Consider the following 18,609-nt stretch of genomic DNA (forward strand, 5'->3'; position numbering starts at 1 on the left):
GACACCAAGTCTCCTTCCTTCGCCAACAGTCTGCTTCATAATCATGGTAGCTTTTGCTCATTTTGGAAGCAGGGGAGAAAGGAATTGGTGGTAACAGGAAATAGCTCTTCTGATTGACTCATACGAATATTCTACAAATTATAACAACACAACAGGACAAACATCTTACTAAGATCTTGAATCACATGATGTTACGGAACATAATGCCCATGGCAGACAAATACCAAATATCACAAAATTATTTAGAGAGGGGAGGAAGAAGAAGAAGAAGCAAAGAAGAAAGGAGAAGACTAACAAGGCTGTGTGGAATCCTGACTCTCGGAGGTCCTAGGAGCACAGGCAGAGTTCACTGGGGGCTGGATGTGGGCCTCCAGGGGCCTTCCTTGCCCTCACATCTCGGTTTCAGTGGCATGGACTTCCGTCTCAGTGATAGCAATCCCGATAGCAAGGCTGCCATTGTCAGAGAACAGCTGGGCCAATGATGTGTTGAGGACAAGGCAGTCCCCATCAGTTATCACTGAGTCCACACACTCAAGGACAGACCGGGGGGTGGCCTCCCATTTGAGACGCCGGTGATTCCTGTTGAGCTCCAGGCGGTAGGTGAAGCAGTCGGCCTGGGTAGGGGTCCCGATCAGCATCATGGTGGCAAAGAACTGAGGGTGCCCCTCGTGCCTCTCCTGCTTCCTTAGCACCAGTAGGAAGTGGTGGCCAAGGCAGGAGTGCATGATGATCCAGTCGGCTGGCGCAGGCAGGTGCATGTCCGTAGCCAAGAAGACTATTTCGGCTCCCTGCAGGATGTCAACCCTGTGGATCTGCCTCAGGTGTGGCACCACTACTTCCAAGTGGCCTTCCCACTGGCAGGAGAACAAGGGGCACATGCAGGGTGTCACCTGGGCGCTGTGCAGCCCTGCCTCCTGGTGGTGGAGGTGGTGGGGGTGGGCGTGGTGACACAGGTGGCGGTGGTGGTGGTGATGACAGTGATGGTGGGTGAGATGGTGAGGGTGGAAGCTGCCTTGCTCTGTGGTGCTCTGAGTGATGGCTCGTCGACTGGACACATACTGGAAGGAAACACAAACAGGTTAGTGGACTGAAGCTGTGACTTTCCTCTTGGCTATGATTTCCCTGGTGCTCCAGGGGCTAACAGCAGGTTCTCTGGGTTGGACAGAAAAAGTTTCATTTCCTACCAAAAAAAATTAAATTAAGGTTTAAGATGGTTCTGGTAGGTGCTTTGGGGAAGCTAAGAAGACAAACACTTAGTTCAAGAAAATATAATATTTATAAGCCTTTCTGAGTCTTTAATAAGATACCCAAGCAACTAGGAAATTTTACCCCTTACATGATGATGGTCATCCATCATAAAGGACAAGAAAATCCATTCTTTTGTTTTGTTTGATGCTGTTGATAATTTTATGTAGGACTGAAAGTCAATGGATTTTTTTCCAAGTACTTTGTTGTTGTTACTATTTTGTGATTTCTACCGGGGTTGTGCTAGTTACTAAGGCAGCTGGTGGGATGCAGAACTGATGTGAGTGTTGGACCACAGTGGCCAGGGTGATAGCCCCACTGAGTCTCTGCTTCTCCCACGCACTCCACCCCACCTAAGGCACACTTCTACCCTGATTCTGCCTGGTTTGTCACTGCCACAACTCCCAGGGACTCAGCATCATTCAGCTTCCACCATGAGACTCCCTTAGCCTTTTGTTCTTCAAGGCAGCATGCCCATATGTGTCCTCAAAAACACCAGGAATCATGATACTTCTGATCAGCTATCTGTAAACACAGAGTACCTGCTTAGACCAGACCCTATAGGTGTTAGAGATACAGCACAGTGGATGCTATGCCTTTTTTGTATGGGTTGAACTGACATTAATGTAGATACAATTAATTACTTCTCTGATGACATGAGGCTATGCATCATATTTTTCAGTTGAAAACAGGCCTGGGCTCCAAAGGCTGTGATTCATATTTACACCTCCTGACTCTGAACACCTACCTCTCCTGCCCACTCATGTCAGCCGGAAGGTCCTACCTCCATCGACTCCCTGCCGCCGATCTGTCTTTCTTGAATTGGGCTACAGAACCTGTGCCCCACAGCAGTGCTGGCAGCTCAGCAGTGCACTGCTCCCTAGGCTATTTTCAGGTAGAAAACATTTTTTTTCTGTTCCAGTTCTCCAAACCATTCCTGAAATTCAGGTAGGTGAGGCTCCTGCCGTCCCACATGGTTTCATTTGTGAAGTGGAGAGGATCACAAGGGGACATGGATATTTCACACTCACCACTGTTGCTGCCAGATTCTGTCTCCCCTGGCTCATGGTGACAGATGTGCATGCATGCACGTGCACACACACATACACATATGTGCACCCACAATCATGTATGCAAACACATGCATGCCCATCCATATACAATATACATTAGTGATACACAGGATGTGTATCCACACACATGCACATACCCCTTCCCACCTAGCCTATATATGGCACATTGAAAAGGTTCCTTTGGTAGTGGAGGTGATCTGGAGGGTGCCGAATCAGCTCTGCTTTGGAGCTGTTGGCTCCAACTGCCAATGTCTGTGTTCTTTCCCTGGGAGTGTTGAGCTGCATGGAGTCTTTCAGGTAGCTTCTGCATTGTCCTTAGTCAGCAGTAACTGGGCAGCCTGTTGTCACCCATTCTGTGCCCTTACCAGGCCCCTGCCTCCAAGGGGACTGCACATCTTCAGCATTAAAGGAACAGGTTGTATTCCAGAATGCTGTTGGTGACTCTGACTTACTCCTCAGGGTTAAATATGGGGAAGAGAACTGACTGCTTTGCAACAATACTAAGTGTTAGGTATTATGGAAAGGAGTTGTGGAATACATAATCATTTTTATATTTATTTTTTCACACAAAGGATCAGTTTCCTTATTTTAAAAAATCCATCTGGCTTAATTCCCATGAACCTATTAGTGGTTGATACCATTCTTAAAGGTATGAAAGGATATGGGGTATTTAAGAATCGACAAAAAGTTCCAAGCGACTGGTAGATGGGAGAATCTGATGAAGTTGGGGAGGAAGTTTGGGGCTATGTTGTCAAAATCTCACAAGCCAAGCCTAGGCTCTGTGATAACCCATCCCCCTTCTCCAGGCACAATGATAGCTAACAATCAGATCCAGACTCAGCTGCCCACTGTAGGCACAATATATACTGAGCTGGCACACAAAACTGGCCAGCCTCAAGTTTCACCGTTGCTCAACTGCTGGACTCAAGCAATGATCATTCTACCTGGGCTAACTCTTGTTGCTTCCTATGACTTCATCTTCTACTAACCTTGTTTAATTGCTGCTGCTTTATAAAGCAGCCAGAGATATAATCCAAAGAGATTGGAGTGAATGACTATGCAAATAAAGTAGGACATTATAAACTCATCGAGACCTCTGCAATTGCTGTGGCCCAGAAGGCGCTAAGAATAAACGCAGCCTTAATTCTTTGTTTCTTTCTGGTCTATCTTCGACTGCAAAAAGATGTTTCATTTAAATGATCCATGGGTGAGGGAGGTCATGGGGCTGCTGCCAGGGAGAAGGGATTCTTTTAATTGGCAAAATGCTAATCGTTTTGGAAAATGAATTCTAATCATCCCATCTAATACAGTGGATGTGTGAGTAATTACTTTCCTTCGCTAAACTGTTAATGCAACATTAGTGATTACACTAATTAAAACTAATGAACTCTTGCAGACTGATAAACCCCCCAGTCAGTCAGCAGACTCCTTGCATCTATTGGCTGTATTTAACTTCCCGTTTGGAAGAGAGATCTTGAATTAACCTTTAGAGTAATGTGCAAAATTGGGTTTAGAAATGTTGGGTTTTATAGACTGGGTATAATTCTTTCCCCAAGCATTAGTGAGGCCATTTCTACTGAGGGTGTAATTGAATTGAAAAACTCATTCCTTAATTTGATCAGCCACACTCTCATGGTTAGTAATGGCTATCCTGTGAATCCTGACCTCCGAGGGCAGACCCTACCTCTGGAAATATCACACAACACTTTTGCCTGCTTCAGGTCCCTGAGGTCAGTAATCTCACTTAAAGGATTACTCCCTCTTCTGCCAACAGCATCAAGGAGAAATACCATGCTAATGGATTTCAGCTGAAAGATTTGTCCCCAGGTTTGAATGACAGGCTCTTGCTCTGCATTTCCTCGGACCTCCATTGGTGTCCATGAATTATCTCAGGGTTTTAGTCCTGGATGAAGCAGTAGAAGGAAACCAAGCTATCAAGGCATCTGTCACAAAGGACAGGCTGACAGTAGGTGGTGACATCCCAGGGCAGGTATCGCCTTGCTAGAATGCTATGGAGTTAGAATAACTGCAACTACTCTGGGTCTATCATGGATTGAACAGCACTTGGTAACCCAAACCCAGAACGGATGAACTCTGAAGTCTTGTGTTAATGACAGGTGGAATGGGGCATGGCATCTTAAGAGACAGGCCTAGGGGGTATTCTTTGGGAATGTGCCTTCAGAAGGTAGTTCTCATGAGAGGTACTGTTGTTTGAGACAAGTTTCTTTCTCTGATTCCTGGCTTGCCAAGTGCTGTACCTTTGCACCTGCTCCACCCTTACCAGTCTCTACCAACTTCCAGAGGAAATGTAATTGGGGCCACCAGTTCTTGAGCTGTAACTCCAAGCTGTAAGTCAAGGTAAATCTTTTCTTTTCCACAAATTTCTGCTCAGGTACTTTACCTAAAGCATGCCAAGCTGACTAATGCAGGGGCCTGCCTGCTGTAGTGTTTGGATATTCTGTTTCTGGGAAGGATGGTCAAGGTTGAAGGCTATGGCCCCATCTTTTTTTACAGGAGTGTCCTGGCTTTCTGTGTTTCTTCTTGAAAGTCTCAAGCAACAACATGAAACCTAGAATGTTTCACAACAGGAAGGAGACAAACCTTGATGGGAAACAATGCTGAGGTTTTATCCCTGGGAGAGACAGCTTCATTAGAAACGTACATCCAGGTCCTTTCCCCATCTCAGACTCAGGTCTTAGTTATAATTGGTGGTAGACAGATGAATTTTCCATGTGGACAGTCTGATCATGACTGTAATTTTCTCTGAAATATGTTGGCATGGAGAATGTGATATATATATATATGTATATACATATTTATGAAAAAAATTTTTTAAACGCTACTCAGGGGCTGACAATTGCTGGATCAGGAATTCATACTTCCAAGTGATCATCTAATATTTTACTGGAAAACACCACACCCTGAAGCTAACATTTACAGTTGCCTCAATTAATATCTAGATTTTTGATTCACACCCAAGGCTGCTAATTAGCACTTCCACTCATGTTTTTATTGGTGAAATTAGTAGTCTTTTAATCAACATAATATGCTAGGAATTAGTTAAGATTGGTCAAAATAGGTCAGAGGAATGCCTTGCTTTATGCCATGTAAGTTTATTCCCCCAATATTCAGGTGTCTACCACTGGAACCTCCCAATCTTGCACTATATGCCATTAGAATCTTGCCTCTGGGCTATCACTACACACAATTTCTTTCCAGGTGCTCAATAATAACATGAATCAGTAATGGAATCAATGATCAATGCACACAGAGACTTTGAGTCTTGAGCTATCAATGCCATTGGTTAGAAAGGAGGGAGAGCCTGGTGTAACAGCCTGCTGGCTCAATTTCTCATCTTGCATGCACCAGGATCCCATATGGTTGCTGGTTTGTATCCTGGCTGCTCCACTTCCCTTCCAGTTTTCTGCTTGTGACCTGGGAAAGCAGTCAAGGATGGATCAAGGCCTTGGGACTCTGCACCTATGTGGGAGATCAGGAAAAAGCTCCTGGCTCCTGGCTTCAGATCGGCTCAGCTCTGACTGTTGCAGTCACTTGGAGAGTGAAGTAGTGGGTGGAAGATCTTTCTCTCTGTTTCTCCTCTTTGTAAATCTGATTTTCCCATAAAATAACCTTAAAAAAAAGGATGGAAATGACAACTCTGATGGACAAAACTGTTTAATATCAAGACCCATGGGTGAAAGACAATGGAAAGGATCTGTAGAGGTGTTTTCATGGACAACAGTGCTACAGTCTTGAAAACCACTTACTGAATCTCTTACAGATGAAATCCTTGACTGTGTCAAAGCTTGGAAGGAATACTTCTGTGAGTCCACCAGTTTGAGATCCCAGGACTCCATTTAGTTTCTAGTTTCTAACCCTTGACTAGGCTGTTAGATAACTCATATGTGAGTATTTTCTGCTTGAGTGCCTCCAGATCAGGGAATTATAATTTATGCATCTTCGGTGCTATTACAGCACATATACATTGGGACTAGACACATATTTGCAGCATGAATTGGTGTGTTAGGAACAGCTGTCTAAATGAGGATCACACTGACTGTCCTTGATGCCATCCAGGTGTACCAGTCATCACCCCAACTGTGCTATTTGAGACAGTCAGCTGCTGCAAAATGGGAATGCTGTCCTGCTATTTATGGCAGGACATGTTCTGAGGTCATTCAGATCTACTTGTGCAACTCCTAACTTATTTCAACTTGCATTGTAAATTGCTAGTTGGTGGTTTTCTCCTTGATTGTGTTAGAATTCATTGAGGGCAGGGGTTGCATTTTAATTTGCCTGGTGTCAAGTCCAGTAGTGGGCAAATGCAGTGCCTTGTAATACTTGGCGTCTGAGAGACCCTCATTAGCAGTATGATACTAGAGTGAATGGGTGAACAAATAAACAGATGCATGACCAACAAGCAGAACCTCTTCCGGACCACATACTTAGAAAGACTTTCTATAGCTGAGGGTGCTGACCTCTATCCTTATTTCTCAGGGGAAGAAAAAAATACATGTGATAGATCTGTGGAAGGAATGTCTCATACAGAGAGGTCATATCAGAGAGGTATGTTCTTTGCTTTTATTTTTTGTGAATTTTGTTCATAGTCTTGGGTATTTCCCTTTTCTGATTAAAAAAAATTGCTTCCCATAATTTTTTTTGGGGGGGGGGACTGTCTGATGGAGAGGCCACGAGATCTCTCTGCCTTCTGGACTGACGTTGACCTCTTTCCCTCGTTACACCTCAGCAGCAGCACTGAACTGATGAGGTTAGGCATCCCTACACCTGCTGTTCACTTTCTGTGAACAGTCACCATGATTGTAATTTCAACCCAACCAAAGACTATTGTCAGTTTCTCTTCTGGAAGAATACTCCCTAAGAGGTAAGCAATTTGTGGGTCACACTGTTAGAGTGTGGGTAAAATGTTTTGTTGGGCAGTGTGAGGTTCCTTTGTGTAGAGAAAACTGCTACTTTGCTAGGCCAGAAGGCGCCTGGACTTTGGGAGGATTCTGCTTTAGTGACAAATCTGTTCTTTGCTGTCCTGCAACTTTGTGAACCCAGGTGCAGAAGGGCAAGGGCACAATTCTTCTCCAGTCCCAGGGACAGGAGGAAGATAAGGGTGTGAAAATGGGATGAGAAATACAGATAACGGGTATGGTAACAGAACAGGCTGCCTGTGCCTGAAGGCCATAAAAATAACATGTCTAAGGTTGTTACTTTTGATGTATTTCCCAGCCCAAAACATCCCTATATAAGCTTCTGCGTTGGGCTGTATGGGGTCCGGCTGTCCTGCTTGGCTGGCCTGTGTGCCCCAAGTGCAGTCTGACCCCAGCATGCTGGCTCAATAAACTCTGTTTGCTGTTTGCATTACCAGTGAGACTCTTTGTCGTTCTCCTGAGGTTGACTAGCTCGCAACCTGATGTCCGGGGGCTTTAGCCCGGACTCTAACAACACCCACCTGGAATCATGAGCCTTACCTTCCATATCACACCCAGATAACCGGGCACTGGAATTCTCTCCCCAGTAATTATGGGTCTACCTCCTGTAATCAGCTTTATTTAAGGGGTCTCTCTTCCAGCATGTAGATCATGGGGTGTGAAATATAGTCACTGGGTGACTATATAGGGGTGTGAACAGAGCTTGCATGTGTAGCCTAGGGCACTGGTGGTCTACCTGCCTTACATATGACATGTCTTAATGCAGAGTGAAGTTGGTTAGGAAGACTGAAAGACTGGTTGTTGGCTGGACAGCTCATTCTAAGGGTGCAATTTCAAAGATAGGAAGAGAGAGCATATTTTGAGAGGCCTAGACCTTGATTTTTAGTTTCAAGTATCTAGAAGCAGGGTGTGGGCCTGCACTTGTACCATTACCCTGAGCCCTATAAATATTAGAGGGTGGCCTTGCAGTCAGACTATACAGTCAAGCAATTTTTTCATTTATGTTTTCTGGCTCTACTTTCATGTGCAAGGATTTGAGCACAGTAATGAGTCTTTCTTAAAAACAACTTCATGTGCATGCACTTTTCTAATTGGAAATGGTAGGGGAATCTCAGAGCCTGTGTGAGTGATTTTAAAGGTTAACATTTAATCATAAGAGGATGACTTTGGGTTTGTGGAGGGTTGAAGGGAACTGGTAGGAGGCATATGAGCTTGCTATAAGGACAACCTCAGCGGGTCCAGACAAATTCAGCTAATAAACTGTATTACTCAGTAACAGGCAGGTACAGCATCACCAGCTTCCTAGACGCAGGTTGCTAGGTCCATGTGCAAAGCAAGCTTCAGAGCAGATGTATGAATAGGTATGGATGGGCAGGGAGATATCCTGGAGGGTCTGAGGCAATCTGATGACCATGCTGTCCCAAGGCCATAGCCACATTCTGTCTTGTTTCTCGAAGATCCCATGATCAGCAACTCCACAAATTCCACTCTCTTCCAGAACTCTCTATCCTTCCCACCTTCTACTCCTAGAGTAATTTTGACTGAGTTGTATCTGTCCTCCAGGGGTTTCTTTCTCAGGCTGGGTCACGTCTGTCTGCCGCACATGCTTTTACCACAGATGACACATATCCACTTATCCTGGTGGCCGGACATGAGCTCAAGTGAGTGAGCACTTGTGTCTGTTCTCCCTCAAGCCCAGCATGTGGAATATGGAAAGTACCCAATAAATATCTGTGAAGATGTGAATGACTCCTTCCCCTGACCCCAGTACAAGGGGTATTCGAAGAGTTTGTGGATAATATATGTTATGAAAATTACATATTAGTCTCAAAATAGCAGCATTCATTCTTAATAATCAATACTTGAAAACCACCTACATGTGCTTTTGTGGGTGAATTATGATACAGTCACACAATGAAATACTACAAACTATAGCAAAAGAATGAACTATTAACACAAGATAGATAAATCTCAAAAACACATTTGGTTTTGCACTTGATCTTAGCCAAAAGGCTGAGAAGCGATAAAATGCAATTCGTTTTAAAAAGGTAGATACTGAAGAGAACATTCAAAAAAATTCTTTCTGTGAAGTTCAGTAGCATGCAACATTGATTTGTGGTGACAGAGGTTAGAATGGTGGTCATTTTTCTATGTGGGAGTACAATTTGACTGGGAAAGACACAAGGAAGCCATAACGTTCTGAATTACGTTAGCTGGATCTGATGGTGATTCTGTAGAGGCATAGATGTAAAATTCCGTTGAGATATCCACTGAAGATTTGTATGATTAATTGCATGCTATACATCAAAGAATGAGAAAGAGAGGACAGGATGACTGTGCGTGGTTCTTGTCTGCAAGTTACTTCTAAATGAACATAGTTCTGAGGGCCGGTGCCACATCTTAGCAGTCTAAGTCTCCAGCATGCCATATGTTCCACTTCTGACCCAGCTCTGTGCTAATGCACCTGGGAAAGCAACTTGGGCCCTTGTACCCACATGGGAGACCCGGATGAAGCTTCTGGCTTTGGACTAGCCCAGTTCCAGCCATTACTATCCTTTGAGGAGTGAACCAGCAGATGGAAGATTCTCCCTCTCCTTCTCTGCCTGTAATTCTGCCTTTTAAATAAAAATGAAGAAATCTTTAAAAATTGGCATATTTTATAAGCCAGTTTAGACTATCCTAAAAACTGCCAAGTTCAGTGAAATTATGCTTCAACACTATAAACTGCTAAATACTAAAATGAAAGTAGACACGAGACAGCTGAATAGTACCCTATAGCCATTTTAAGGTGTATAGAAGCTGGTTGTATATAAACTAAAATTGAAATGTCAATGAAGTAGTCACAGGATGTGGTTAAGAACTGGCATTTTTAAACATATTGGGTACTCAATACCATGTCAATTAATTCCATAATGTTGTAAATTGTTGTTGATGTTGTGTTGAGGCTTTTAATGGATTGGGATGATATTCTGCCAGCTCTACCTTCAGATCAGAAATGGTCTCCCCAAGAAACCATTGAATTTATCTGAACAATAAGATGCTGGACTCTCTGCTTGGTATATGCTTGCAATGAAAGAATCATGACTGAATTTGAACTGTAATACTGCAGCAAGGTGGAGGAATCCACCAAGGGGGAGGGTATAGGGAGGGGTTGGGGGAATCCCAGAGCCTATGAAACTGTGTCACATAATGCAATGTAATTAATTAAAAATGTTGTGGTCCAGTGGGTTAAGCCATCATTTGTGACAATGGCATCCCATTTTTGGGTACTGGTGTAGTCCTGGCTGCTGTGTCTCTAATTCAGCTCCCTATTGATTCTGGGAATGTAGCAGTTAACAGCCCAGCCACTTGGGCCCCTCTCATCCATGTGGGAGGCCTGGATGAGTTCAGCCTAGCTCAGTCCTGGCTGTTGTGGCCATTTGAAGAGTGAACCAGCAAATGGTAAAGCTCTTCCGCTATTTCTCCCTCTTTCACTGTCATTCTAGCTTTAAAACAAATAAATTTCTCTTACAAAAAAAATTGGCATATTTTATGAGCTTACCCAAAAGCCTTAAGGCTCCTTATTAAGCCCCTGTGTTCATCCCTTAGCTTGCAGTTTCCTTGCCTTCAACTCCTTAGTAAGGTGTTAACTCACTAAGTTGCAAGAGTGATGCATGGGTTTGGTTGACCCTACAAAAACCCAGACCACAGAATACAGAATTCAGTGATACAGTATAGTTAACATCCTATTGCCAAGCTCCATTTTGAGATACTTCACAGGAACCCCAATCAAACAAACAGTGATCAATCACCTATAGAACACAGACCTACTGGAGTACACTTTGCTATCACAGCATTCTCAAAACAACACTTGTCAACTTCAGGGATGTCCCTAGTGACTGCCTGCTGAGCAGTCTTCTTGGCTTAAGTACTTTTCTGGAGTAAGAAACCGGCCTTGATTTTGGAGAGGGTCTTTGGTTAGGTAATGAGCTCACACATGTCAGTGCCAAGAGAAGCTCTTCCGTGTTAATTTGGTGCAACCATGACTGGATATTGGGTTTAAAAGGATTTTCCTTTTTCAGAGTTCAAAGAAATTCTGCTGTGACAAGTCACTTTGGAACTTGACAAACCCGTTTGCAACGTGATTGCTTTCTGGTGTGTCCAGCGGACCCAGGCAAATGGGTAATCAGAGCTCTATTCTGCACTGCAGACTATTAGGTTATATATATTCTACATAATTGGGAAATGGTTAGTAATGAATCTACAAGAAAAAAAAAAGATATGATATTTTGCTGGAACACACTTGGTCTCAATATTCCCTGAAGTCTTGGGGATGATGGTCAGTGAGTCCTCAGATTATGTTACTGTTTTTCAGCTTAAATTATTCTAGGAGAAAGAAAGAAAACAGGAGGAAACTCCATAGTTGCAGGTTTTCGTGCTATAGATTAAGTGTAAAAGTATAATATGCGTGGAATAATAGTATAAAAAGAAATCCCTTGAAAGAAAAAGGAGAAGAGGGTGTTACCTGACCCTTAGGAGCTACAAGCTGGATTCATGGAGCAGAGAAATGCTCCCCCTCTCAACCCACACACATCCCTGGCCGGGTACTCAGTTCTGTCAGGGAGCTTCTCTGCTTCAGAGAAATTCTCATTATGCAAATTAAAGGCCATGGTCAGATGACAGACTTCATCTGGGCACGTTCTCTGTTTTCCAATTTGTACAACTGGAAGAATAACACACTCTAATATCAGAATGACCCCAAGTGGATGAAAGGGTTATTGTCTTACAATTTGGCGAGTTATAATCCTGACTGGGCTGCTGATCAGAAGCTGTTAATGAGAGAGGAATAGTCACTGAGAAGCTTGAGTGGAAGCTGATCATTGATGTGAGCAAAATCTACACAGTAAAATCAGGATAGAAGGCAACACCCTGGTGCCTATTGCCCAGGCCAACTGCTGTGAATGGACTATGAAACCCTACACTGAGAATTACAGAATTTGTATATTGGTAGACCTGAGGGATGGAGTACTGAAACAATGAAGTTTTTTTTTGTTTTGTTTTTGTTTTAGCAATGAAGTTTTAACAAAGTATAGAAAACCTGGCAAAAGTCAGGAGTGAATCCTTTGTAGTTTGTGAAGGAATTTACAAAGCTTATTGACAATACACAGATGTGGTATTGCTCAGGGGACTGCTGATATCTAGAGACAGTTACAAGAAGCAGAAGAGGTTCACTGTCCCCCCACATCACATCTAATGGAAGTTGCTGCAAAGGTTTTCAATGCCAAGAAAGAGGTTCTGGAACAAAGGAAGAACTCCAGAGCACAAGTAATCAGGCCATCTGCCTAGTGCTAGTGCAAATCACACAATGGGAAGCAGGTGGTAAAGCCCCAAGGAGCAAAGGGAGGACTCCCAGAGAGGAATCAACCCCAAAGAAGAAGCAAAAATAAGCCGTACCTGTTGTTAGCAGTAGAGCCCCTGGAAGAGCGCATGTTTGTGTTTCAAATAGAAGCTAGACAAGACAGTGATGGAAGAAAAGGTGCTGTTCATGCTAGAAGTTGATTGAGAATAAAGGGGCTTTAGCTTTTCTTTAAAAAAAGATTTATTTATTTTTATTAGAAAGGTGGATATACAGAGAAGAGAGGCAGAGAGGAAGATCTTCCGTCTGATAGTTCATTCCCCAAGTGGCCACAAAGGCTGGAGCTGAGCCAATCCAAAGCCAGGGGCCTGGAACTTCCTTCCGGATCTTCCACACGGGTACAGGGTCCCGAGGCTTTGGGCCATCCTTGACTGTTTTCTCAGGCCACAAGCAGGGAGCTGGATGGGAAGCTGGGCCACCGGGAGTAGAACTGGCACCCATATGGGATCCTGGCGCGTTCAAGGCAAGGACTTTAACCACTAGGCTAATGTCTTATCTCCCATCAAGAAAACCACTAGGAAGCAAACATCTACCACAACTGTTTAAAATACTAGGCTGACTGACTACATGATCAAAGAAAGTATGAAAGTTTTTTTTTATTTATTTTATTTTTATTGGAAAGTCAGATATACAGAGAGGAGAGACAGAGAGGAAGATCTTCCATCTGATGATTCACTCCCCAAGTGACTGCAATGGCTGGTGCTGTGCCGATCCGAAGCTAGGAGCCTGGAGCCTCCTCCGGGTCTCCCATATGGGTGCAGGGTCCCAAGGCATTGGGCCGACCTCGACTGCTTTCCCAGGCCACAAGCAGGGAGCTGGATGGGAAGTGGGGCCACTAGGATTAGATCCGGCGACCATATGAGATCCCGGTGTGTGCAAGGCAAGGACTTTAGCTGCTAGGCCACAACACTGGACCCGAAAGTGTGAAAGTTGCTGGAGTTTCAGAAGTGTCATCCTTTATTTAACCTCAGCTAGATGACCAACTGGGAATTAACAACTTAAAGCATAAAAAACACAAGCCACAACACCTCATTCCCTTAATGGAGTGTCATGTGTTAGTCCAATTAAATGCCATGATAATGTTTGCTCTGAGACAACAGGATCATGAGGTGCTGCCATGTGGTCAGAACTGTATTCTCCAAGCTGTTCTAAACCAGCACACAGAACATCCTATTGCAGCTTTATCCAAAGACATCTTAACAGACAAATTCAGGCATGTGGCTGAAAGGAGACCACAAAAAGCAAAGACTGCCATCCTAGCAAAAGTGAGGCTGAGGCCTGGCATGAAACTTCCATGCTTCAAGCAATATTCCTGGAGGGAATGTGTGAGGAAGGGAATATACTACTGTAACCTTTATTGTAGCCTTTCTGGAACACAGACACTCCACCCCTGCTGGTCAACTTAGAGCACTTCTGTAGTGTTTGTGAAGCTGAGCACAGCCGAGTACTGTGTTTTTCAGGATCTGAGGGCTATAAATCAAGCAATAAAGGACACTCACATTAGGCTTGCAAACCCATACACTCTATTACCAACCTTGTCTGGGGACTTTGGCTGGTTTACTGTGTTCTAAGGACTCATTCTTTTGTGTGCCTCCACACCGTGAGTCATAAAAGATACTGGTTTTTGAATTGGATAACTGAGATTAAAAGCAAACAAGTCTTGTTTGGGCAATCTGACAAAGTGCTTAAAAAAAAAAAAAAAAAAACCCTGCACCCTGCTTGGGGAAAGTGCTTGCGAAGAACTTTTGAGAACTCCAGCCTCAGGAGGGGGCAGCCGTGTCAATGTGTTGATGACATCTTGAGAGCCAGCACCTCCGAAGACTGCAGAGCAAGGCATCACGACTGCTGTGAATTTCTTAACAGAATGAAGATGTACAATGTCTCAAAAACCAGCTCAATTTCCCCAGCTCTCAGTAAACTACTTGAGCTTTGAATTAACCTAAGGTCAGAGAAATCTTCACAACAGATGGGATAAATTTGCCAGAAAAGCTGTCCCCACCACCAAGAGAGTCACAGGAGTTTTGGGGTTGTCCAGGTCGGGGTTGATGGCAAAGTCTTTGTTTACAGGTTTAAAAGTGTCCGATGGTGAGCCTTTGGTGGGGAGTGGGGCATATGTAAGAACCTTTCAAATGTTAAAGGCTGTGGGCAGTGCTTATGTTGGTGCTTCCAGACCTGAGGCAGCTTATAGACCTCATTGTTGCATGAAAGACGAGGATTAAGGCTGAGAGTATTGATTCGCAATTTGGAAGAAAAAAAAAAAAAGAAAAAAAAAGAAAACAAAACACCCAGTGAGATGATCCCAGATTTTATTTAAGGTTCTACTTGTGGGACGAATGCTTCTCTCTCTCTCTGTCTCTCTCTCTCCCTCTCTCCCTCCCTCCAGCATGAGGTGAGGAGTACAGACACAAAGAGTCACTGATAACTCTAAGTAAATCCCCCTAAGCGAGGCGGGGGCAGATGTTTTATTGACTGTAAATCTTTGCCAGTCACTGGGTACACACTTAATAAAAACCTTGGGCTTGGGGCATGGGAAGGCAGAGTAGAGAACTGCTGTCTCTTGGGCTTGCCAGGTTAGCAGTTGGGTTGGTCTCTAATAATTCATTCATCCAATATTCATCTCTGAGTTATTACAGTCAGTGAGTGTCTCCAAGGAACAAGCTTATTAGTGTTGCTAAGATAATTAACCTAATCTACTTCAAGGCAATTCTAACTGTCTATATGTGTGTGTGTGCATATATATATGTATATATTTTTTTTTCCAGAATTTGCCATGGCTGCATTACAACAATGGGACATCGGTTCTATTTTTTCATGCTTCCCCATTTGATGTGCGCTCACTTTCTCCAATAGTTCCAAACTCTGTAATTGCTCTAGGGGAAGAAGATCCAGGCCCCAGCCTTTACTTTGAGTTTTTCCAGGTTGGGATTGCTCCAGCTTGCTCAGTATCTGCAGTGTAGGTCACCTTCAGAATCCCCCTGGAGGCTGGGCTTGTTTCTTAACTCTGCCATTCCCTGTACCTAGGGAGCATCATAGAAGGACAAAGACATGCAAAGCTTCAACCCATCTAAGACACCTGCTTTTATGCCCCGCACTTATATACATTTCTAACTTCCCTAGCAATGTCACACAGAGAGAAAGGTCTCCTTACACTTCTCTCCTGAGAATGTGCTGGGCTAACAATCCTCAAACATGCTACAGGGTCACCGTTTTCTCTTGGCATTTTTTCTCTCTCTCCTCTCTCTCTCCTCTCTTTCTGTTGTAAAGCTTTTGGGTCACAGACCATGCTCTGCAGAGTGAGTAGCCAGATCCACAGTTTCCTTTTGCACTCCACGCCTCATGCCCAGCTTGACTTATCTTCTTCATTTACATCCTTTCATTTCTTTAGGGCTCTAACAGAAGCTTGTTAACTTCCTCAAACACCCCTCTCTAACTCTTTGTTCTTGAACTTCCATCAGCCCCCTGGAGGCTCCATTGTTACCTTCATAATGGAAGTAACTGGGCAGCCCTGTTCCAGCAGACAACTGCTTGATTTGTTGAGTCACATAGAGTCCCTAGTTAGAGAGCTGGTTCATGCAGGATGCTGTGGGGGTAGAAGGGAAAGTGAGCCAATCTTAATGTGAGAATGGAAAGTTGAGTTATCTTCTTTCTTCCTATAGTATTAAAATCCACTTTTTAGGAGGGAGTTTAGCTTTATTTAATAAATCCCCCGCTTTTTTTAATGGCTGCCTGTAATTTCCTAGTCTTTAGCTGAATTGGGTTTCTATGTTCAGGATTTAATAGCCACTTCCTTCTCTTCATTTCAAATAGGCTTTTTGGCAGGGCCTGTTGATATCCATACCATTCTACTATTAAGTAGTGAATCCATTCATTTACCAAACATGTATTGAACATTTCCTCTGAGTTGTGAGAAGTGCTGGTAATACAGCAGTGAAGAAAGTGAATGTGGGCCTTATCCTTGTTATCCTTGAGGGATCTATTTTTCTAGTGAAGGTGGAGGAGGGGAGAAAATGCTTTTGTAGAGTCAAGGTGGATTTGTAGGAAAATGGTCAGTGTGATATCATGCCTAGAGTCTTGCAGAAGTCTATTAAAAGAACTCAATGAAGAATCTCAACTGAACTTGAACTGTGGTAATGCAACAAGGTGGAGGAATCCACCATAGGGGGAGGGTTTGGGGAGGGGTGGGAGGAATCCCGGCACCTATAAAACTGTGTCACATAATGCAATGTAATTAATAATAAAAAAAGATGTTAACAATAAAGGAAACTGAATAAAGGATATGGAAACTAAAAAAAAAAAAATAATTCAATGGGAAATCATCGAGATTGAAGCACCTCTAAGACCCTGGATTCTAACACAAGCAAACTGAAACGTAGGCTTAGCCAGTAACAGGTGGAACACTAGACATTAGTTATGCCATGTTGCACTTCCCACTAAGATAACCAAATAAGGCAACTACTCAAAATTTCAACAATCAAATAATAATTTCTGCCTGGCTTTTGCATTTACCCAGTGAAAACTTTCCTTTCACTACATTCAAACCACTTCCCATTTGAATCTGTCCAGTATGCATGAATCACTGTTCAAATAGACTTCAAAATTTTTAACATGACAACGGCCATCTTTGTTAACTGGCTTGCGTGCAAATTGTCTCATATTTCTGCTTTTGATTCTCTTGGTATTGAATTCATTGAGAGGAGAGGAGAACTTAAGAGTGACGAGGAGATCATCCTTGCTCAGTTATTCAGGGTGGCAGGGGAAGGAACCAGAATGCACCTTGAGAAGTTTTGAAAGCAACTGATCTATAAATTAGTTGCGAAGGCATGCGAGTTTGGAAAGGCTATATTCTTCCCCACATGATGTCACTGCCAAATACCTTTTCTCCCTGATTCCAAGATTGGGGAATATATTTCAGTTAGAGGACAGTCATTAATGGAACTAATGTCATCTTCCACAAAACACCAAAGTGATGATGCTATTCTGAGGTTGAACCAGCCTCATAAAAAGAAGTCTGTGTTTCTACAACGCTTACCTTGGTCGAGCACATAACAGCGATTCCCTTGCTGATCCTCACTTACTTATGGAAGGATCCATGATGAAATTTAACGAAACCCATGTCAACCAAGGGACGCAACTGAGGCACAGAACAGGACTCTGATGGGGTCAGAGGGTGATGGTTAAGCTGCTTGGAGAATTGAGGAGTGAACTCCTTATATAACCAAGGCAGCCTTCTTTCACTTTTCCAAGTCTCAACTTTTGTGGCTATAAAATGAGACCAATTTCATCTACCCTCCTCTTGTATAACAGGAAAAAATGCATTAAAATGTGCTTTAAATAGAGAAATCCACTGGCAGGCAAGTGTTGTAAGGAAGGGCATGCCTGAAATCAGACATATCACTGGCTGACCCCTGTGGAATGTCTATCCTAAGCACAAGACACACGTCATTTCCCTTAAACCTCATGTCAGTTCTTGGAGGTGAGAACTGCTATCAAACATAGTATGCATACAGAGGCATCAAGCACACAGATCAGAGAGGTGTCCTTCATTGGGCCTGGGGTTGGCAGCAACGTCAGGTTGCAAGGCACAGGCCCTGGGCTGTAGGACTTTTTGTTGCCTCTGAGCCACAGCCAACACTCAGGTGTCCCCATGTGGAGTCTGCAGTTCCAACCTCATTTTCTTCCAAACTGACTGACATCTCACTGCCACCCAGCTTAGCTCATTAGTTGGCAGGGGAGCCCAGGGACTTAGAACTAATCCTAATATTAAGTAAAGAGCAAAGCATAATTAGGAAGATAAGTCGTCTGGGGGAAAAATGTGTGTGACATATTCCAAAGTCAAGCATGGGTGAGTCCCCCATCTTCTAGATGATCTATATTCGTGTTCTCTTTTCCTAGCATAGGCAACCAGGGGTTGACAGTAGATTGCTTTTTAAATTAATTTTTCCCTGATTAGAAAATAATG

At 43.5% G+C, this 18,609-nt stretch overlaps 1 protein-coding gene across 1 annotated transcript in view; it reads right to left on the minus strand.

The window, feature by feature from the left end:
* Positions 1-389: 389 nt before the first annotated feature.
* SIAH3 (siah E3 ubiquitin protein ligase family member 3) overlaps positions 390-18,609 on the minus strand; it is a 62,425-nt gene continuing 44,205 nt past the window's right edge. Inside the window, exon 2 of the mRNA XM_040991050.1 lies at positions 390-1,058. Within this exon, the coding sequence (XP_040846984.1) occupies positions 390-1,058 (669 nt within the window). The remainder of the gene's footprint in view (positions 1,059-18,609) is intronic.

Source organism: Ochotona curzoniae, unplaced genomic scaffold (assembly GCF_017591425.1).
Source record: "Ochotona curzoniae isolate NIBS_2020 unplaced genomic scaffold, NIBS_Ocur_1.0 contig_64, whole genome shotgun sequence".
Lineage (NCBI taxonomy): Eukaryota > Metazoa > Chordata > Mammalia > Lagomorpha > Ochotonidae > Ochotona > Ochotona curzoniae.